This window comes from Spinacia oleracea, chromosome 6, assembly GCF_020520425.1.
Source record: "Spinacia oleracea cultivar Varoflay chromosome 6, BTI_SOV_V1, whole genome shotgun sequence".
Taxonomy (NCBI): domain Eukaryota; kingdom Viridiplantae; phylum Streptophyta; class Magnoliopsida; order Caryophyllales; family Amaranthaceae; genus Spinacia; species Spinacia oleracea.
Genome location: NC_079492.1, coordinates 139,404,645 through 139,427,097, shown reverse-complemented (window position 1 = coordinate 139,427,097; position 22,453 = coordinate 139,404,645). Strand labels below are relative to the sequence as shown.

At 35.0% G+C, this 22,453-nt stretch overlaps 3 protein-coding genes and 1 long non-coding RNA gene across 4 annotated transcripts; 3 read left to right on the top strand and 1 right to left on the bottom strand.

Moving 5' to 3' along the window:
• The first annotated feature begins 71 nt into the window (after positions 1-71).
• Positions 72-8,757, top strand: LOC110777995 (uncharacterized). Its single transcript, XM_021982561.2, has 16 exons — positions 72-923; positions 2,654-2,775; positions 2,874-2,962; positions 3,079-3,111; positions 3,294-3,387; positions 4,072-4,111; positions 4,210-4,310; positions 4,736-4,800; positions 4,900-5,393; positions 5,486-5,573; positions 5,661-5,789; positions 6,217-6,785; positions 7,209-7,347; positions 7,477-7,545; positions 7,624-7,749; positions 8,224-8,757. The coding sequence occupies exons 1-16, from the start codon at positions 706-708 to the stop codon at positions 8,335-8,337; spliced, it is 2,490 nt and encodes an 829-aa protein (XP_021838253.1). The 5' UTR covers positions 72-705; the 3' UTR covers positions 8,338-8,757.
• A 550-nt stretch (positions 8,758-9,307) lies between these two features.
• LOC110777705 (uncharacterized) lies at positions 9,308-10,939 on the top strand. Its single transcript, XM_021982299.2, has 3 exons — positions 9,308-9,827; positions 10,180-10,424; positions 10,527-10,939. The coding sequence occupies exons 1-3, from the start codon at positions 9,738-9,740 to the stop codon at positions 10,756-10,758; spliced, it is 567 nt and encodes a 188-aa protein (XP_021837991.1). The 5' UTR covers positions 9,308-9,737; the 3' UTR covers positions 10,759-10,939.
• A 627-nt stretch (positions 10,940-11,566) lies between these two features.
• Positions 11,567-15,648, top strand: LOC110777987 (uncharacterized). Its single transcript, XR_002530639.2, has 5 exons — positions 11,567-11,970; positions 12,735-12,806; positions 12,928-13,109; positions 13,399-13,569; positions 15,350-15,648. It is a non-coding gene; the product is annotated as an uncharacterized lncRNA (long non-coding RNA).
• A 3,735-nt stretch (positions 15,649-19,383) lies between these two features.
• On the bottom strand, positions 19,384-21,579 carry LOC110778173 (reticulon-like protein B1). The gene is made up of 5 exons (XM_021982744.2): positions 21,247-21,579; positions 20,242-20,422; positions 20,015-20,156; positions 19,863-19,932; positions 19,384-19,762 (listed from the first exon to the last, which is right to left on the bottom strand). Exons 1-5 carry the CDS (start codon positions 21,434-21,436, stop codon positions 19,593-19,595), a joined length of 753 nt encoding a protein of 250 aa, XP_021838436.1. The 5' UTR covers positions 21,437-21,579; the 3' UTR covers positions 19,384-19,592.
• Positions 21,580-22,453: the final 874 nt, after the last annotated feature.

The following is a 22,453-nucleotide window of genomic DNA, read 5'->3' as shown; positions in this document are numbered from 1 at the left end:
TATAACACCCTAACATCCTCCAAAGAAGATTCGAGACACACATAACAATCCCTCAAACCTAAACATCGTCTATATCAATCCCAAATCCCAATAAAACATTTCCCTAAATACAAAAAAAGTAGTTAAACATAGTTTAAATTGAGAGCCCATCATCCTTACCAAAGTCCAAAACCGCCCCTCTCTACAAATAGCAGCAACCGCCTTTCCTCTCTCACTCACCGCTCTTTTTCTTTTTCACTCTCTCCATACTCTATATATCTTCACAAATAATCCATTTCTGTCAAAAAATTATCCAATTTTCCTTCTTTCTCACTTCAATTTCTCAAGAGTTTGAGAAAATTAGAAAAAAAATATATATAGCAGAAATGAAGTTTTGATTAAAAAAATTAACTTTAACAACCAAAAAAGAAAAATCCCCACGAATTTAATCAACATATGTTCAGCTTTTGTGTCATTTAGATAGAAAATAAAATTTTGCTACAAGACCTGATTTTTTTTGCCAAATTCACCACTTCCTAATTTTGTGTCTCTGTTTTTCTTTTCTTTTTTGTCATTTTCGTTTAAAATTTTGATACACACCAAAAAAAACTTTGAAAGCTTGAAAGATCTTCAAAATTTCTTATAATTTGAGTAAAAGAGTTTTGGCAGTTTATTTTGAAGTTTAAAATTGAGAGAAAGTTTGTTTTCATTTTTTTTTATTAAGAAATGGATCAGAAGCAGCTACTGATGTCAGCGGTAGGGGTAGGAATTGGAGTGGGCGTCGGGCTCGGGCTTGCGTCCGGGCAGACGATGAGCAAATGGACGGGAGGCTCGTCGCCGTCGAATACGATAACAGCGGAGAGAATGGAGCAGGAATTGCTAAGGATGGTGATCGATGGAAGGGATGCTAAGGTCACTTTTGATGAGTTCCCTTACTATCTTAGGTACTCCCTCCTTTTTTTTCCTCAACATTTCATATTTTTAGTATGGTTTTTGACTTGATTTACATGGTTGACATACAAGTTATACTTGTTAACTTTCTAGAATTTCTGTAGGTTTGATTGACAACATGAGAATTTCTAATTCCCATAGAATTTTGATTGAACTAGGGAAGCTTGGTAACCTACTTTCCTTGTTTTGTATGAAGGCTAAATTCCCATGAATTCCAACATTCCCCATTTTTAACTTTTTCATGTCGGCCAAACAATTACCAGCTGAATTCCCATGAATTTCCACTTTTCCTTGTCAACCAAACAATATAACTATTATAACGCATTGTACGTGATGTCAGCTAGCTTGGTTGGTAAAGTCGTGATGATGGTACCAAGATCTGGGATCGAATCCCTTCTGCATCAATTGCCTTGTCCTTTGTGGCTCCACACCTAGAATAAATTATAACGCATCGTATAAGTAAAATTGTGACATGTGCTTAATTATAGAATACCCTTAGGTAAGATTTATAGTGGAGCAAGTAGTCATTTGTTATTGAGCTAAAAACTGTGGCATGTACTTAATTATGGTATGCCTTGGGAAAGATCTCTAGTGTGTAGCAACTAGGCACTAGCAAGTATAGTTACTCTAAAGTTAATTGATCAGCGGATCGGCTAACTAGACAAGGTATTGTACGAGCAAGATTACAACACTGCAATGTCCTGTATTAGAGTTATGTCACGTTTAGTTTGTACTGACACGGTAATTAGTCTTTTTGCTGTTCGAGCCTTGCCCCTCATCATTTGCACCAAAAAAATCAGTAAAATGATGGTCAAATTCTGCAAAGTCAGACTGGGAAAATTGTTACTCAGTAGATTTTTTACGCGAAAGTATGATGTGCATTATGCTCCCGATTAATGTTCTTTTCATTTATACCTCCATGTTCTTTTTTTTAGTATTAACTACATGCTGTTCGTTTTATATACAGAATACAGTAGCATTATTGTAACAAAAACCGATTTGTTTATTAAATTTTGTTTGTGTATGATGATTTAGAGTGAGTAACACGAGATTTATTACGATTCCCTCGAGAAATTCTGTGTGGTAGTTTGTGATGGACTATTTTATTGATTTCTTCTCTTTGTTTATATATTTTATTTATTACCAGAGAGTAGTGACTAATGATTTTGGATAAGGTGACTCCAATTCAATAATGTCAGTGTTGGAAGAGATATGTTTGAACATGCTTAAATGTGTATTTTATATGGTCCCCAAATTTTTAACTATTGTGCTTGAAGCACTGTTGTCTGCAAAATTTTACCTGCTGAATTTTAGTAGCTGTGGCCTGTTCTGTTGTTATTTTTCATTGATAACTGACTGCACGCCTGCACCGTGAATTATCAGTTGATGAGATGATAAGGATAATCTGATTACAGAGAACAAACCAGTATTGGGGTCAATGTGACTTTTTTGGGGGGCAATGATATATGTATCTATCTTTGTGTGTAAATAGTTATTATACGTGCTATGATTGTGTCAAGACTTGCTGGTCGTTAGTAGGATTGTCTATTTACTTGAATGAATGTTGAGGTTGCGGTGTAAATGAAAGGAAAAATTGCAAGTATAAAGTTGTATGATAATATAGGATTCAAGTTAGTTTGTGCTTTGTCTTTGTAAATTGCAATTTTTAAGTCGTGTTTCACAAGTAATCTTGGATGTCTTAATCTGATTTGCTTGTTGACAGTGAGCAAACAAGGGTTCTGTTAACAAGTGCTGCTTGTTTCTATCTGAGGAAAGGTGACTTTTCAAAGTATACTCGAAATCTGTCTCCAGCAAGCCGGGCTATTTTACTCTCAGGCCCTGCTGGTTAGTCTTCTACGACTAGTAATTATCCTTCCTTTTTTTGTTGGCTAATCTATTATGGATTTAAGACTAAAGAAGAGGCTGTGTTTTATATTATGTAGAAATTTATCAGCAAATGCTTGCAAAGGCTCTAGCACATTTTTTTGAGGCAAAGTTACTGTTATTGGATGTCACTGACTTTGTACTGAAGGTTAGCAACTGCAGAAGAAATGTTTCTGTCAAAACATAAAAAATGAGTACTTTTCCAAAAGAAAATTTAGCTTGATACTCTCTTACTTATTAGATTTCAACTGCTTTTCTTTGCAGATTCAAAGCAAATTTGGTGTCAATAATGAATCTGTAAGTTTTTTTTTTTTTTTTTTTACTGTTTTGGTGTTTCCTTTTGTTCTGTTTACATGGTGATTGTGCTTGTTTTCCAAGCCCTATAATTGTGTGCATCAGTGCATGAAGAGAATTAATTGCTGCATCATGATGCCAAATATTATACTCTGCAAATCATCTTATCCATTGTTTCCTTTTAGTCCTTCAAAAGGTCCACCTCGGAGACTACATTGGAGCGCCTTTCAGGTCTACTTGGGTCTTTTTCTATACTGCCAGCAAAGGAAGAGCCCAAAGGTAACTTGTTCATGTGCTATAGAATCTTGTGTTTTTCAAACGTAACTGGAGTTATGTAGTCCCTCCGTTACATAATACTCACAACACTTTGACTTTTGTACTATTCATACATTAACTTTGACAAATTTTGTTTCTAATACTTTCTCCATTCCGGAAATATCGCGTCATGGTTGACTTTTACTCCTCTAACTATTACTTTGACTCTTAATATCTCAAATCATGTGCAAGTAAAAATTATAATTCTATACGAATCTAACATGACCCCATACGACTAAAATTTCTTTACGTACAAATCACAAAAAATGGTCAAAGTCGTATTGTGAATAGTGTAAAAAACAAATGGTGCGATATTTCCAGATCGGAGGAAGTATATAAAATCAAATGTCATTGTTTAATATGTTGTTGGATAAGTCTTAATATATATTTTTCAAATATCAACTTTTTAAAGCTTTTAGTAATATGTAATTGCGTATAATTACGGTTAAACTAGTGCCTCGGCAAATGTGTCAGTCAACATGTTGCAAGTATCCGGGAAGAGGGAGTAGAGTAATTAGGGATGGTTACGATTTTAGATGTAATATTTTCAAACAAAATTGATATTAAGAAGTAACCATCCAGTTTGTTCTGTTTCCTGGCCTTCCTGCATGATTAGTGTTTCATGTTCATTTCTCTGATTTTCTACAGGTACCTTGCGTCGTCAGGGAAGCGGGGTGGACAATCTGAGGTAATATAACTTCTGGCCATGTAACGAGACCCGTTTCAGTATCTACTGGAGTCTTATTCAGACTATGCATCACTAATACCATCTGTTTATGTTCCCAGGAATATGGATGGCTTTTCTAATGCTCCTAAGCTTCGCAGGAATGCTTCTGCCTCTGCCAATATTAATGATTTACCTTTGCAAGGCTCTCCTACAAATTCAGGTCTTTTTTCCTTTTCTTAATCAGACTTGCTAAATTTTGGTTTGTCACGGACCTCACGCTGCATGGTTGATGTCTTCCCTCATGCTGACCTGCTATTTTCGGTGTTTTATGTCTGTTAATTATGCTATCATGGAATTAGAGGTTTGAATATGGTAAAATGTTCTTGGCATCTTTTCAAAGTTGATATCTTATGTTCTTATTGGAAGATGATTCATGTCTATTGCAATTAATTTCAAAGTTTGCATATTGTTCTGAATTCCCTGACATAATCACGGTTCACTTCAATTTCCCTTGAGGACTGTAGTTGCTTTATTAATGTTTGGGCTTATTATCTGGAATGCAAGTTATTACTAATGGTGAGTATGATGCCACCGTATATGTCTTGCTTTTTTCTAGTCTTTATTAATATTTTTGTTCATCTTCAGCTCCCCTTAAGCGGACAAGTAGCTGGTCTGTTGATGAAAAGCTACTCATCCAATCACTTTACAAGGTGAGGTGCCTTTTATTCTTGTTATTCTGCTTGCTATGCTCTTTTTTTATATTTCTGAAAGTTGTCAAGGGTATAACCTTTGTGTTATTTTATGGACAGGTCATGGTCTCTGTATCTCGAACTTATCCAATCATTTTGTATTTGAGAGATGTTGACATGCTATTGTTCAGATCTCAAAAGCTATATAGACTGTTTCAGAAAATGTTACAGAAACTTTCAGGACCGGTACTCATACTAGGTTCACGGATAACACATCCAGACAGCAATGACAATGAGATTGATGAAATGCTAATCGATGTATTTCCTTATAACATTGAAATCAAGCCACCTGAAGATGAAACCCGTCTAGTCAGTTGGAAGTCTCAATTGGAGGTTGACTTGAAGATGATTCAGGGTCAGGATAACAGAAACCACATAAATGAAGTTCTAGCTGCAAACGATGTTGAATGTGATGATCTCGGTTCCATAAATGTGGAAGATGCCTTGGTTATCAGCAAATACATTGAAGAAATTGTAGTATCAGCAATATCTTACCATCTGATGAATAATAAGCATGAATATAGGAACGGGAAACTCCTGATTTCATCCCAGAGGTCTTCTATTTTCTCTGTTTAATGTGTCCGTCCTATTTTCATGACTTTTGTCCTAACCAACTCTCTCTTCTTTGCTTTGGGCTGTTGAACAGTTTGTCCCATGGACTGAACGTGTTTCAGGAACGTAAATCATTTGGTAAAGATACATCAAAGCTGGAATCACGTGCCGGGTCTTCTAAGGTACGTTTTAAATCAGATTGGAGTAATATGTGCAAGCTAAGGAGTCATTTTCTAACACTAGCTAAGTGCATCATGCTGTAATTATAGGGAGCACGTGGAGATGTTAAGCCAGAAACTAAAGCTGAAGATGCAGCTCCAGAAAAGAAAGGTAGTGAAGAAGCTTCTGTGCCAATGTCAAAGGATGCAGATAACGAGGCTGCAAGTCCAAAGATCCCTGTAAGTACATTGAATTGTTGTTATCCGTTCTGTTCGACTTATTTTAACTTATTTTAGACAAAATAAGTTCAGTTAAGTTCAGATAGTTTAGATGATTTAAGTTCAGAAAAATAAGTTATTTTTTAGACATTTTCACACACAAATAAGTTTATTTCAGACAAAATAAGTTTATTTTAGATAAAACAAGTTCAGTTTAGTTCACAGATAGTTCAGATAATATATGTTCAGTCAAAATAAGTCAAATAGAACGGAGCCTCAATGATTTTGCCGTGATTGATATCATTTCAATGCATTTTCTAATGCTTTGATGGAGAGGAAATAAGCTTGAATTAGTATTTTTGTGCCCAACCAAATGCCAGACTAGGGTATTCAATCATCACCTTCAAAGTGAATGGTTTAGTCTGACGCACTTCATTGTGCCGAACAGGAAGTACTACCAGACAATGAGTTCGAGAGGCGGATAAGGCCAGAAGTCATTCTTGCTAGTGAGATTTCCGTGTCATTTGCTGATATCGGCGCTCTAGATGAAACAAAGGAGTCACTGCAGGAACTAGTGATGCTCCCACTACGTAGACCAGATTTGTTTAAGGGAGGACTTCTGAAACCTTGTCGAGGAATTTTGCTTTTTGGGCCTCCTGGTACTGGCAAGACCATGCTGGCTAAGGCTATAGCCAAAGAAGCCGGAGCAAGTTTTATTAACGTATCTATGTCTACCATCACGTCGAAATGGTTTGGAGAAGATGAAAAGAATGTTAGGGCGTTGTTCAGCCTTGCAGCTAAAGTTTCCCCAACAATTATATTTGTAGATGAAGTTGATAGTATGCTTGGACAAAGGACCAGGGTTGGTGAGCATGAAGCTATGAGAAAGATAAAGAACGAGTTTATGACACATTGGGATGGGCTTGCTACCAAACAAGGTGAGAAAATCCTTGTTCTTGCTGCAACCAATAGGCCATTTGACCTTGATGAAGCTATTATACGGCGTTTTGAACGAAGGTAATTCGAGTATTATGCAGCTTCGAGTCTTTCTTAAATGATTTGCATAATAAAATTTTCTTTTACGGCCTGTTTGGTAGCCGGTAATAAATGGTGGGAATTGGAATAAATCTAAGTGTTATTTAAGAAGAAAATAACATCGTGATGTCCATGGTAATGAAATCTTGTCTCAAACTTGGTTTTTTTCTTCATAAATTTGCATTCCCATCTAATACGACTCCCCAAATGGTAATGGATGGTAATAGCATTATCATGGGAAATTACGTACAAATTCATTCTCATTGACATCATTTATGGCCTGCTACCAAACGGGTTGTCAGTGTATTATGCTCTTGTTGAACAAAGTTTTGAAATGATCTCCGCAATGTTAGAGTGCGTTCTGACAGGACTTGACTCATGTAGTTCATCATTTATCGTTTCCAGGATAATGGTGGGACTCCCATCAGCAGAGAACAGAGAGAATATCTTGAGAACTTTTTTGTCTAAAGAGAAGGTTCAAGAAGGACTAGATTTCAAGGAGATTGCAATTATGACAGAAGGATATAGCGGTAGTGATCTCAAGGTAAGTTCTCGTGGAGTTTTAAGTTTGTTAGGTGTTGTCCATTTTATTCTTATGATTTGTGACTAAAAACTGAAGAATTAACTCTCTGAATTTTGGTTGTGGATTGTGACAAACATTACTATTTGGTAGAATCTCTGTACCACTGCTGCTTATCGACCTGTTAGGGAGTTAATACAGCAAGAGAGAGTGAAAGATATGGTAAGTTCACAATCCATTGGAAGGGTTTTTCTCTGTTGTGTTTATGCTTCTTCCTGCTAATATAATATTCATTCCCAGGAGGAAAAACAGGAATCAGAACAAAACCAAAGTTCGAATGGTTCACAGAAGAAGGAAGGCGTTAAGGAGAGAGTAATTTCCTTGAGGCCTTTAAACCTGGAAGATTTTAAGCAGGCTAAGAACCAGGTAGGTTTTCTGCTTCAACACCTGGATTTCTCATTTCTTAATGAAAATATAACTTTTTACAGGGAGCTACTGCTTGTTCATGTTGTACTCGGCACTCCTTGAATACGTGCTAGTACTCCGTTGTTCATAACATCTCCAAATACACACCATGTGCTCCGATAATGTAAAAACCCCCCAATAAAATGGAGGGAGAAACCATTTTAGTAGCTTTCGCCATCCCTTACTCGTCCTTGTGCTTTTTCATCCTTATCACTGTTACTCAATGCTGGTTCAGATGCCATATGTGGTTGATTATAGTAGTTGAGTCTATATAATTTGGTAGTTAATTTAGTTAGTTATACCTTAGGTACGTTGGTGCTCCAATCCAAAGTATCCTCATTCTTTTAGTACAGTTATATGATAGCAACTTATTCTTTCCAGAAGTTGGTGATTATAGAAGCTAGCTGTTTCATTGACTACCCTGTTGGTTTGCAGGTTGCTGCTAGCTTTTCATCCGCAGGAGCAATAATGAGCGAGCTGAAGCAGTGGAATGAGCTTTATGGGGAAGGAGGGTCGAGGAAAAAGGAGCAGCTTACATACTTCTTATGATCTGGGAAAGGTACTTCCTCTATGGTAACAAGGATAAATGGTGGAAAGATCAGGGAAATTGTTTTAGCTGTCAGAGAATTCAGATCGTTTTAAGCTTTGCTTGCTCAAAATTTGGATGCAGTCTTTGTAGACCACTCTTCTTGTTGAGCTGTTTCGAGTTTGTCAAGTCGTTTTGAATTGCAACTCCGGCCAAAGTTGTCTGTGGAGTGTGGACATATAATTGTAAGAAACTAACTGTGCATTAGCCCTGTAGGGGCTTTGTTTTGTTGAATACCCAACTGTTAGCTAAATATATAATTGGAACAATTTACCTGGATTTTTCTTTTGTATTCTCACCAGGATTTCCAACACCAACCTCTTTTGTTAACTCGTTTTTCTATGAAAACATTGATTAATAAAGATAATGTTGAAAGCGCTCAATCAGTAGCGTCCCAAGTCCCAACTCTCCACTATCCTTCACTTGGGCTAGGTGGAGTTGAGCAAGGTACTCTCTTCCTAACCTAGGACAAATCAGGATCCCAACTCGATTCCAAAAAAATAAAAAAAATAATTGCGTGTGGAATCGAGTTGAGATCTCGATTTGGCCGGCAGAATCGAGCAGGGTTCCCGATTTGGACGAGGTGAGAAGTTGGTATTCACCACGATTCAGTTTAGGTCATGTCGGATTTCAGCTCAATCTTGTTGATTTTTCGGGGAATTTTTTTTTTTTTACCAATTCAACATTGATCCAGTCTATTAATGTTGATTTGGTTAGAGTCGTGTACTAATTTTTTTTACTTCATTTATGATTTTGTAAATTTGATTATTAATGTAATAATTAGTTTAAAATTTCTGAAATTAGATTATGTTATTGAAATTATTATTATCATTAATGTTATTCTAGGTGGTGGTGGTGGCGGTGGTGGCGGTGGCGGCTCACTGGCTCAGTGGGACAGGGGTGAAGGTTCACGAGGTGGGTAGTAAGAGGGAAATTTAGCTTTTAAGTAAGAGCGGGCGTTGAATAGAAACACAAATCACCTAAAATGAGTATTCGTAAAGTTAGATTTATATATATTTTTTTTTAATAAGTACATGTTATTTACAAGAGATTTTTACGTGTAAAAACTCAAATTCTATCTCAAAGCTATCCAAAAAAACTTACTGGAGTTTTCAGTTAGCCATGACTCAAAAAGTTAGTTGAAAATATATCTCTGACTAGTACTAATAATTACCTAGATTCAGATTCAGATTCAGATTCCTAATCCAATTCCAACTCTAGAATCAGATAAGTATTATCATTAAGTTATAATATTATTTATTTATCATAATCCGTTTTTTCTTCTAAACTCAATTTAATCGCTAGGGCTAGAGTGCGCTGTACAGGCTGAATTGAGAGGCAAATTTTGGTTTCAAAATTAAAGATGAGGTTAAGCATGAAACATATGGCTCTTTTAATTAGCTTATTTGGCGTAATCTCCTTCATATTTGGTGTTGTTGCGGAAAATTACAAGGTATTTTGATCACTTTCTTTATGTATATTTTCATGTTTTGTTTTGAATCATTCATCAAGTGTGTTTGTTTAGCACATAATTTTCGAGTTGTCGGTATTTGAGATGATTTGAAGGCTATTTTATTGTGCTTTGTTGGATTAAAGCTATTTCGTTGTTGCTCGAATTGTACATGGTTTTGGTTGATGTGCTTTGAATTTAATGTTTTTTGGTGTTATTTGGTTCGGATAGGAATACATAAAATTGGTTTGAAAGAAATTAGTATGGTCTAATTGCACAGATTCTTAATGCACAATGGGGTATCGGAAGTAGTAATGTAGACGCATCTAATAAGTCTGTTTGTCATGTTTTGCAGCCTGCAGCAGGAACACCTATAGCAGGAACACCTATAGCAGGAACACCTATAGCAGGAAAGGGTGTGGTAATCTGCAAGTATCCCTCTGATCCAACCTTACCTCTGGGATACATATCTTTAGCTACTCTGCTAATATCTGTTGTTCTTGGCCACAAGTCTGTATTTTTTCCCTATGAAAAGAAGGCTGTTCCCAAAAATGCAATTTTCGGTAGCACTACCATGACCGTCTTCTTCACCATTGCTTGGTATGTAAATTTTCATCAACCCTCATCTACTTTGTATATTACTTTTCAAGTTGTACGTGTGCATTCTGGTAATTTATGTTGATGTTTTTGGGGTTGAAACAGGGTAACAGCAGCTTTAGCAGCTACACTGCTATTATGGCCAATAATCACTCAGCATCTTCACTTGAGTAACACAGTACATCACATCCCAGACTACGCTTGCCCCAATGCTAAAACGGGGCTCATAGGAGGTGGCGCATTTATGTCTCTCAACTCAGCCCTCATCTGGTTGGTATGCCTTATGTTGGCTAACAATGCACGAGAGGATTACTTCGAGGAAGCGTCCCGAGTTTAGATCTTTTCAATACAAATTTTCAAATTTGTGTTAGTACTCTTAGCAGGATCAGGATCAGGATCATTCAATGAAACAAGATCTCTCGTTAACAGTTGTTTTATTTTTAGTTTTAGTGATTGGGAATTTGTTGGATATACACTACTTTATAGTTTATACTGCCAATTTAGACGTTTTTGGTTTTCCCTGTGAACAAAATTTTCATTTGATGTTGCAGATTATATTCGACTTGAACCAAAAACAGATTAAAGATAAATCATTTGGTAAGACCAGTAAACATTTCCGTATAAACAAGAATTTTATTGGGCATGTATCTTCAAATTGGACTTCACTAGGGGGTGACTTTGAGAAAGACAACTTCTGACTTTAGTTTCTATCTTACTCCGCATTATACATACGGTTGTGAATTGGTATTGTATCAACTGTTCATGTTGCATATTTACCGTACCAAGATATATCAGAGTATTTGGTTACTAAAATAGTCTTTAGCGAAGTAATGATATATTGTTATTACGAAGTTTGTTTCTGTTATACCCATTATACCATGATAGTGGTCGAAGACGTGGGCAAGGATACGGATATGGTCGAGGTCGAGGCTGAGGTGGTTCTCTCAATGAGAATGGGACCAATGTATGTTACCGCTATGGAGGAAAAGACCATTGGTCTTGCTCTTACTTGAAGATAATTATAATCAAAGGTATTATAGTTTGAAATACAACTATGTTTAATTGCTCCCACAATAGCTAAGAATCTCTATTATATAAAGGAACAGCTGAGGGCATAATAGTAAAATAACTTTTCGTGTCCCCTAGAAAATTTACAGAAATACCCCCACCTTTGAATTAAACCCCAGCCCTCCTTCGACGAGCTCTCTCTCCCTCTTTGACTCCATTGCCTTTCTTCATCTCTCCCTTTCTCTCTCCTCTCGCATTTTAATTTTTTGAAATTTCTGCTCCTCAGATCTCTCACATTTTGAACTTTTGTTCTCCGGAGATGAAACACCGCCACTAGCAAAGCGGTGGAGCTAGGCGCATCTTGCGACGACGACGAGGCCGAGAACGAAGTCGCAGAGGAGATCGACGAGGATGACAACGAAGTCGCAGAGGAGATCGACGAGGATGACAACGAAGTCGCCGGCCACCGTATTCTCCGCCGCTTCCTTAGCGCAACCACCGTATTCGCTTTTCTATTTCCATCAGAAGTTCAGATCTGAAGGTAAAACCTTCCCTCATTTCCTTTATTATTTTCATGTAATGATAGTATTTGTTGTAATATGTATTATCCAATTTGTTTAGGCGTAATTCTTCTAATTCTTCACTATTGCAGTACAATTTATTGGGTTTTGAATTAGGGTTTTTCTTGCCCTCCCTTTTGATTTCGTATTTGTTGAATTAGGGTTTTTTGACCCTCCCTTCTGATTTCAAATTTGTTGAATTAGGGGTTTTTTTGCACTCCCTTTTGATTTCGAATTTGTTGAATTAGGGTTTTTTGCCCTCGATCCCTTTTGATTTCGAAATTGTTGAAGTAGGATTTTTTTGCCCTCCCCTTTGATTTCGAATTTGTTGAATTAGGGTTTTTCTTCCCTCCCTTTTGATTTTGAATTTGCTAAATTCTGATTCTTGACGTGATTCTGAAATGGGTTTTGGGTTTTGTTGAATTTGTGGGAAATTGGGTTTTTGTTTATCGTCAAAATTTAGAATTGGGTGCTGATTTTTGCTAAAAGTTCATTGCTGGTCTTGCAAAACAATATGGCTATGTTGTTTTAGTGCTGGTTTTCTATTGCTTCTTGAATTTTTGGATGGCTTTTCAGTTTTCAAGTCGGCAAAGCCCGCAAAAAGTATGCCCTTTTTCAGTTTTTTACTTCAATTTTGATCTAAATTGTTGTGGGTTTTGATTGTTTTTTATGGGGTTTTTGTTTCTATATTTTCCTTGATCAATTTCTCATATTGGTGATTGAAATTCTGGGTCTTAATCAACAGAAGCTAGACCAATCATATTGGTGATCTGCTGACTGCTGATACAGCGCTACCCGTTGCTTCCAAACAATAGAGGTACACTATATTCTCTATCCCTTAACACTAAAGTCTGTAGCAGCAGTTCATATACATATACAGAGTTCAGAATAGAGCTGATAGCCTGTTACAGATGAATTTGATGCGATTGTATTCACAGATTGTGGTTCCCTGACATCGCTTCTTGAATCAATGTGGAACCTCACATCACTTCAGACACTTGAGATCAGTGTATGTCGAGGGCTTCATCAATACCTAGAACAAAAATACAAAGAACCAAATGGGGAGGACTGGTACAAGATTAAACACATCCCCCATATTGATTTTAAATTAAATAATTAGGTGAGTTCTAATTCTTTCATTCCATTTCAATTATTAAAGCCTAATTTCTTCTCTGCTTTAAAACAGTTTGTCATAATTTCTAAAACGCATCTATCTTTCTGCTTGAGCTTTATTTAGCATGTGCAACTTTATTTTCAATGTGCCCAGGAGAATGCAAATTCTCAAGGAGATACACTGCCTCTGTTTTCATTTTCATAGTCAACGACCTATATTTTTTTTTTTTTTTAATCAAATGCGTCTTATAGTCTTCATTGCAAATAACTCTTTCGTTTACATTTCTGAATTATAGAGGGGAGTGAACGGGAACCATGGATAGTGTCCGGTCTGGACCTTACAGTCAGATTTTCCGACCTGATAAAAGTGTCTTCGGGCAGGTAATAACTGGGCAGAAGATTAATATACTGAAGGTGCCGAGCTTATTGACTTCGTAAGGAGGCTGAGAATTGTGACTGTCTTCAAGGTATATAACGATCTTTCTCTCTTATTTTTCCTTTATTTTTTCTTTATCTTTTTGGAGTTTTTATAGGGTTCATAATTGTGCGATGGGTTATAATCTAGAATTGTGCAAACCTTTGTTAAGAATTTGACATTATTGTAGAGAATTTTGGATAAATGGAATAGCGATTATTGTAAAGAATAATGTTATTCTTATACTTTCTGAAAGAATTGTGAAGAATAGTGAGAGTCAAATATAATTTGTAGCTTCTCTCAATAGTGTGTTTAACGTTTGACCTTCTCTCAATATAAGTACCAAGTGTGTGCCACTGAAATCAATATCCACAATAACCATAGGTCATCAACAAATTTAATATTGTCTGCATCAAATGATCAATAAGGAATTATTGTGAGGCTGTCAATTTATAAGTTCTAAATTCATCATACAATATCCATACTTAGACATATATCATAATTAATTTAGGTCCAACTCATATTAAAGCTATTGCTACTGTTCGCACTCTTCCTAAATCTTAACACTGATAAGGTGTATCACTGTATCCTACCCATGGCTAACAGCAAGAAATGCTATTACTTTAGACCAAACAGCCTTATTATCTTCTAGCCAATGCAAGAGACTTCCTGCTCATTAAAATTCAAATTAGAGGCTTAGACCGAGTATCTAGAAAGCGACATATGCAGCTGAAAGACTAAAGTCACACCAGGAAAAAGAGGCCACAATCAAGGAATTTGAATTTGATTGGTCCTTATTTATAGTTAATTTTTCAATTTAATCAAAACCCCTAAAACTTAACCCTGAATTGCGAATTCATTCCCCTAATTAACCCTAATTGTCGTTACACAATTCACATAATTAATCAAACAATTACTGAAATCATGAAATTAATCTTTCCGCAGAGATGCGTAACAAATTTGGGGAGAATTTAGGATTTTTGGGGTAAAACTAGCGAAAAGAAGTTGAATGCTACCATTGAACATGAACATACAACTGGTTTAGGGAGGTTCAGTATGATCAAATGTATAGTGGGAATGTGTTTATGAATAGCCATGTGTTTTCAGAACCTATTTATTTATGTGTTTTCATTTTTATAATGTTAATTGTGTTACTTAACAATAATAGTTTCCAAGTTTAGGTACGAGGTTCATGTTTTTGTGATAGTATTAACCTAAGAATGGAACAAGAAAATAATCTATTTAATAATCTTTGTTAGATGCACGAAAGAATACATTTTGTGTGAACTTTCCAAACTAGCAATCTAGATAGGGTGATCAACAATACACCAAAAAACAAGGAGAAAAAATGTGTTGATTCCTGCAACAAGCTAACTGAGAAAACTTGGAAAGTTTTGAACTCGAAAGATTATATGCTTGGTATGAGCTTGGGTTTGAGTAGTTGTGACTTGACTGTGCTACAAAACTCGAGCTTTTCTACTCTGTATCTTGCTACAATCCTTTGCATACAAAATTACTTACATTGCAGCCATTGAATTTGTGTTTAAGAAGTCCGATACATGAAGAGCACAAAGGGTTTGTTGAAAATTTGAGCACAACATAGAATATATACTTGAATTCCTCATTCATTTACTAGGTAGCTAAGTGCACACTATCTATATTTTTTTCTGTTTTTTCGGGTATATTAGATGCATTTGGTGCTAGCAGAGAAACAGGAAAAAAAAGGATATCTGATTCTTTCAAAATGGCCATAATCAGTCTCTGAAAATAAATATTTGTGGCAATTTAGATATGGTCATTAGTGATGAATGATACTTAATTGATTTGATCAGGTACATGAAGCCAATGCTGCAGGCTAGCTTCTGCCTACAACCTCCAGGGGAGACTCCGTCAAGGAGATCAACTTTCGATTGGATAATTCGGGATGCATACACGTTTTCTTCGAGGATCAATCTGCCAAAATTCAGTTTCAATGACTAATGTAAAATGTTTATTACTTTGTATTATTATTTACATTTCTTACGTACATAGATTTTTTGATTGATGCAATTGTTGTGTTTAGTTAAATATGAACTTACATCGCGAAATTGACTTATAGTATTAACGTTTTTAAATATGAACTTTGCGAATATTTTCTTGCCCAATATTTGTTGTGATTAGTTGTAATAATAAATTTTTAAGCTTTTTTATATAATTTCGCACGCATTGCGTGCATATAAGACTAGTAAAATATATGCAAAGAAAAGGGGGAGATAACTTTTAAGTTTACAAAATAGTGGTATATAGATCAAAAATATACAATGATGGTAACAGTGGTACACGTGTTGTTCATATTTCATTAATTCTTTTTATGAATACGAGTACAAGTTTATGATATTATTATACCATCCTGAAGATGAAGAAAGATGAATATATTTATTGAAATTAATATGTACCACAATTACAATGAATACTCCAGAAGAGTGTAAGCTATCTTTCCATAAGTTTTGTTAAATTGTCTTGCTATCACAAATGAGATACCATTTTGTGTCGTTATATCACATCACAATATGTTCAAATTATAGTATTTTATAATTCCAGTGATCACTTTGGGAAGATAACCAGCAGTTATCGAATGAAATATTTTATATGATATTATGTACGTACGATGTGATAATTCAGGCCATCCGGGTTTAAGAACACCCGTCATGAGAATTTGAATATTCTTGTCAAATAAAAGTTTAATTAAGTGTTGACATTCCCTCATATGTTGTATATATTCAAAGGCAAGACATAATGATGAGTTTGAGTTGTATTTCAATCGAATAGTAATTATGAATCGATTGAGAAAATAAATACAAGAGATATTAATTACTTTGAAAACTTGTATAATGATATGATAAGTGAATTGAAATTCACCATGATACTAGGTGACCTGAAGTTCGCCATAATGTTAGTTGGTGACTTGAAGTTCACCAAGAAGTTTACAAGTATTTTGTGATTGATTTAAGTATTGTAAGTCTCTTGATTGGGGCGATCATACGTCGGCAAGAAATGAAAAAATATGAAGAAATACAACTGCACAGTGCATCTACTCCCCGTGATTAATGTTGATCTCCAGAAGAGAATGAAAATATGAAACATTTATTAAAATACACGCTGAAAAGTGTATTATTAGTTGGTGAAGAATTTTATGCCCCATAATATATTGAAAATATTTTCCCAACTTAGGGGTAGACGAGTTAGAATAAGTTGGCAAAATTGAAATTAAGATAATATATTGATCCCCATATGAGTAAGTGTAAATGCCAACTGTATGTCCTCGAAGTATGTTTGGACATAAATATCTATGACTTGATTATGTTAAATTATTACATGTTCATATGCATAAATGGGTATAATGGTCATAGTGCTCGATGTTACTAAATGATCTTGCCAATATTTATTTAAATCTCTGCAACTGAAGTGTAAATTATATATACGGTTCCAACACAATGATGAGATATAGATTTATTTATATGAAAAGGATGGCAAGATAATGCAGTTAATGATATTTTTGAAAATAAAGAAAACACTATTAATTATATAGTGCATGAAATACCCTTGAAGTGGTATAGATATCTGAACAATAATAGATGGCCTGTGAGAAAAAATGAATGGTACCTATTGAATAAGTATTCAGATATCATTGATTAAAAGCATGCAAAGTATATGTTGAAGAATTTTGATGATACCGGTAGATGATGGAACCGAAATATAATGCATATGCGAGAAATAATGGATTGAATAGGGGATTGTAAATCTATGTCTATTTCGATGTAGACATCATTATAATGATCAAATGAGCTCATGGACCTGAAGTCCAACAAGCTATGGATTTGAAATATCCACACTGTACAGTGTTTTGCATTTGAGTCTTACATTCATATACATGTGTAGTTAATAGGTAAATGCATCATTCATCATACATTTAGTTTGTTTTTTATGTTTTATCATGATATGATGTTCATTTATCCAGTTATATATGTTTCAAAACTATTATGATGTCGTATATGAATATGCATCCAAAGAATGGTAAGACAAATTTGCAACTTTATTCAAATTTATAAGAGGAGATTCTTACTCCATTGGGCTAATATTTGTGACAAAAGTTTATATGCAACATCGATTTAATAGCGTTATGATGTTCTTAGCATCTACCCCTTTAAGTTTTGCATATGAATGTCACAACATTGATGAGATATTATAAAAATTCTAAAAGAGTATTTTTGAAATGTCATGTCAAGTTCCCAACCAGTAGTTTGAGTACTTGAGAGTTATGAAATATACATATTAGTTTATTCACGGAAGAATTCTTATAGAAATATGAGTTGATTCAAAATTTTAAGATAAAAGTATGTAATGTCCTTACATTGAGTTTTATTTTATGGTCCAGAAGAACCATAAATTACATTATACCCTAAGTTGGACAATGATATTATTATTTATCATTTATTGTCATGAAAGTATGACTAGAGAAATTTTAATCAACATTGATGATTACTACTATTTCTAACCTCCAGAAGAAGGTTATATATATGTCCAATGTGAAAGGATATATTTTGTAACATTATATAGAAGAAAGTATATTATTTCAGGTATTATTTTCAAAAGTTTGGTGATATAAATACTCACCTAGTGCATACAAGTGAAGATTTGAAAATTCAAGTCAAATGGTGGAGAATCAAATTTCAAGGAGCTACATGTTGATACATTTGAAAAGTTATCAACAATATTATATTCATTGCACTTGGAGATCTCAAGTGATGTATTAATCAGGGGGAGAAAATACGCGTTGCACTCTTTTTCCCTTAACCATGGTTTTGTCCCATTGGGTTTTCATGGTAAGGTTTTTAATGAGGCAACATCCCAAGCGTATTATGATGAGTGTTGTACTCTTTTTTCCTTCACTAAGTTTTTATCCCACAAAGTTTTTCTAGTAAGGTTTTTAATGAGACATCATCTCATGTACATTACAGGGCCATTGTATTGTTTTAGATAATGGACATCCAAGAGGGAGTGTTATAAATATATTGTATTGTGGATGTCCATTATACCCCTGACATCATTATCCTATATATGTACATATTATCTAGATGGAAATAAGAACATAACCGCTTGTTTCTCTCTTCATCTCTCTCCCTTTCTCCCTACTTTTATAACAGTTTCATAAATTTTCAAGTCTTGAAAATGGTTTGTGTTCCAACTCAGGACTATGGATACAAAAATCACAAAATAGTCAGAAAAACGACCGGATGACCATATTATGGTAATTGCACTTCCACAGATGAATGGCATGAACAAGTCGCTAAAGCCGAATTGGATCAGTTTCTCCTCAACAAATAAGTGCATAACACATCATTCTTCCAAGTAAACAATGACTATCACGAAAAGGCACATCATGATAAGAAAAGATCATCAATTGATACCAACACAATCAACATCAAGAATTCATGAAAGTATTATTTACACCAATTTAAATGAACAATTCCCATGTATAGATAGTTCTTAATGCAGAATGAGCCAAGAAACTCTAAGAACACATCAAGCTGCCGACTGCCATCTATACATCAGGATCTGAAAATAATCATTCTACTGCCATCTTTTGAGCATAAATAGCTCAGCAAGCACAACACCCTTTCGGTTTTTAACCACACTTCAAGATAAGAAAAAATATGAACAGCCAATAGATTACATTTTGGAGAAGCAACGCATTATATGCATCGAGAAAATTGTTAAATCAGGACATTCATTTTCAAACAAGAATTGATCTACCTGATTGATACTACACCAGCAGTAAAACAATCTAAAATCTAGAGTAACACAATGATCAGTGATCAAACAACCATTCTTGAAGAATAAAATCATTTTATAATCTCAGAATGTGCAGATTACAAATAAAGCTGCCATCTTCCCATGTTTAGTACGTATGAAATATCCATATTCGTTCTCACTGTAAATCCCAAGTTCTTACAAGATCCAGCAAGTAATTCTATCCAAGTAATATAATTCACTGAATTACACACCTACCACATATACTGCCACAAAAACCATGTATCAAGCTGTCTTCTTGTCTTTCAATGGACCCCTTGGTATTTTGCTCAATACTTTTTCATCAAAGACTGCATATTGCTTCTTTAACTCAATCATGGCCTTCTCACCAAAAGCGTCTACTTGATCCTCGTATTTCTCGTACACCACAGGCAACGTGTGAAGAAGAACAAAGCCTATTTACGAAAACCAAACAAATGAAAATAAGCCCAACTGTTTATTTTGTAAACAAAAATGAGGAAGTATTAAGGGGGATTGAGAATAAGTGGACATTACATATGTAAAACAGAGTCAAGAAGTTGCAGCAACTGCCCAAGATTGAGAAAATCCACAAGCCAGCAATCACCTAATCAAGAGAAATGAAAGTAAAGTAAGTTTCAGAGCTGCAACAGTTTTGTATAAGCAGTTAGGGTCACACGGTAACATACAATGAGAAACTTTTTCAGGTCTCTTCCTGAAGCAATCTCTCGAAGAGATGCAAGGCCACGATTGATCTCATATCTCAAGGCAGATGCAAATTCTAGGATAGGGCCCTCTGGGATCATTGCATCAGGAATTTTAGGGGGAGCCCTGTAAAGAGACCAAATGCGTTAAAAAAAAGTAGGAGCGATAACTTCAGCTACAGGACATAGCAATGACAATATCCACAGCTTACTTGCTCATGAAAGTTGAAGCATTTGACCACAAAAATAGCACGGTAACAGTCAGCATTAAGAGATGGCATACTAGGGTGAGCAAATGGTACTCAAATACTTCAAACAGAGCCCATACGGCAGTGACAGTTCCAAGAACTATCGCCGAGATTTTCTTGTCCCTCCATAGGAAAACATCAGCAGCTGTATCCATAAGGAATTAGAATCACAAATGTAAGCAAGGTGAAAAATGTTATTAACATGAGACTTGTATTTATAACCAATTCTTCAACACATCCTCCACTTTATTGCAAGCCAGCCGAAAAGGGGAAGGGAGAATCAAATTATGATTTAAGAAGATTCATATTCAAATAACTTCCAAACTTTAGCTTAGTTTAATTCCCTAAAATGAAACTTTCTTCATCATCCTTAGCTACGCAATGCAATAAAGCGATCAAGCACTTTAAAACTTTCACACCATCACATAAACCGTTTTTGACTAGAGTTGTATAACAACAATCAACACCCAGCTCAAAGAAGCTGTGACCTGAGAGAGGAAATAAGCTTTTTTTAACAATCAAGAAACACCAACTTTTCTTCTTCCTTCAAAAAGCATTATTTTTCATTACTCTTTAACAGTTCATAGAAAGGTAGTTACATCTTACATTATCATACCTAATCCCATCAAGTTCCTCGCTAAACCTAACATTCAACAGTTACGATCACATAATTTATAATTTCGAATGTTAAACATAAACCAGATCTACGTCAGATTCATTCTTTGTATTTCAGCAACGCCAACATTTATCAATCAATTATGATCAAATCCCCAACTTCTGTCAAAACTAGTCACAAATCATTCAAAAAGATCGATACAACAAACGAAATCACTCCCGATCTTCATCAATTAACATCAACCAAGACAAATGTAATCATCTGTTCACACAAATGTACGGGAAACAAGCAAATTATGGAAATTCAAACAACATTTCTAGAAACAATTACGGGAAAAAATTGAAAAATCGTACGTTTACCACCGCCAAGAACCTTATGAACAGGCTTATCTCGGCCAAAAAGACGATAAATCTTGGTTTTCAAAGAAGAAGGTGCGGGTTTTTCGTCATCGGAATCGGACGATGAAGAATCATGGTGGTGGATTTTATCGGCGATCTTCTCCATGAGTGACTCAGGCTTCGGCTTTTCTTCGTGGTCCGCCATGGCTGTTAAACCCTAGAAAAGTTCGCTTTTCTCTTTCTCTTTCTCTGTAAATTTCACCGGAAAATGTTTTCTTTCTGTGTGATTTGTAATTTGGTAGTTGTTGGGCGTAGCTCGGCTTTTATTCCGTAGAAATGGCACCTGTGACCTGTGTGTGTTACGGAGTATTGCGTTAATTATGTCAGCCGTTTCTACTCACACTGACGATCTGACCCGACCCGACCTAACCCGGACCTATTTTTCTCCGTAAAAGCAAAAGAAGAAAAAAAAAAAAAATCAGTACTGGCGTTTTCGGTTTAACCCGGAAAAATTGAGGGACAGTACTCTACTGCTCCTTTTTTTTTCAAAGATGAGAAGAACAACGGAAAGAAAATTATAGAGGGACAGTACTCTACTACTCTTTTTTTCTTTTTGAAAGATAAGAAGAACAACCGAAAGAAAATCATAGAGGGACAGTACTCTACTACTCTTTTTTTTTTTGAAAGATAGAAGAACTACCGAAAGGAAAGCGTAGATTTCAAATTCTACTACCAAAGAAAATCGGGTGCCCATTTGGGCAGTACTCTACTACTCTTCATTAATCAGTAAAAAAATACTTTCTCCCATTCTTTTTTACTCCGTAGTGGCAACATTGTTTTTCACGTTTTCGAATACATAAGACGAATATAACAAGATCCTAAAGTATATGAATATGAATATGGTTTTCCTAAAGTATAGATCATAAAATAAACAAAGTAGATTATGAGACTAGTGCAAAAAACAAATTGTTGCAACTATTTTGAATCGAAGAAAGTAAGTTTTAATATAACTAAAAATAATTCTCAATACAAAGTATTTTTCTATTATACAGGAGTACTTAAATTTTCAAAATTACTGTATACGGAGTATAAGATAACATTTTATATAAGATAAATTTAAATAAGATAATACCAAGTATAAGATAAAATAAAATAAGATAAAGGTCAATAACTTCAAATAACTTTCAATAAGACTATTTAAGATGAGGATACGTAATACAGA

Excerpts from the sequence above, each read along its gene's own strand:
- LOC110777705 (XM_021982299.2), top strand. The coding sequence starts at position 9,738 with ATGAGGTTAAGCATGAAACATATGGCTCTTTTAATTAGCTTATTTGGC. Across the intron at positions 9,828-10,179 it reads TTGTTGCGGAAAATTACAAG|CCTGCAGCAGGAACACCTAT; the intron begins GTATTTTGATCA and ends CATGTTTTGCAG. Across the intron at positions 10,425-10,526 it reads GTCTTCTTCACCATTGCTTG|GGTAACAGCAGCTTTAGCAG; the intron begins GTATGTAAATTT and ends GGGTTGAAACAG.
- LOC110777995 (XM_021982561.2), top strand. The coding sequence starts at position 706 with ATGGATCAGAAGCAGCTACTGATGTCAGCGGTAGGGGTAGGAATTGGA. Across the intron at positions 5,790-6,216 it reads CTGCAAGTCCAAAGATCCCT|GAAGTACTACCAGACAATGA; the intron begins GTAAGTACATTG and ends TGTGCCGAACAG. Across the intron at positions 6,786-7,208 it reads ATACGGCGTTTTGAACGAAG|GATAATGGTGGGACTCCCAT; the intron begins GTAATTCGAGTA and ends TATCGTTTCCAG.
- LOC110778173 (XM_021982744.2), bottom strand. The coding sequence starts at position 21,436 with ATGGCGGACCACGAAGAAAAGCCGAAGCCTGAGTCACTCATGGAGAAG. Across the intron at positions 20,423-21,246 it reads GGTTCTTGGCGGTGGTAAAC|CTGCTGATGTTTTCCTATGG; the intron begins GTACGATTTTTC and ends TTATGGATACAG. Across the intron at positions 20,157-20,241 it reads GCTTCAACTTTCATGAGCAA|GGCTCCCCCTAAAATTCCTG; the intron begins GTAAGCTGTGGA and ends GTCTCTTTACAG.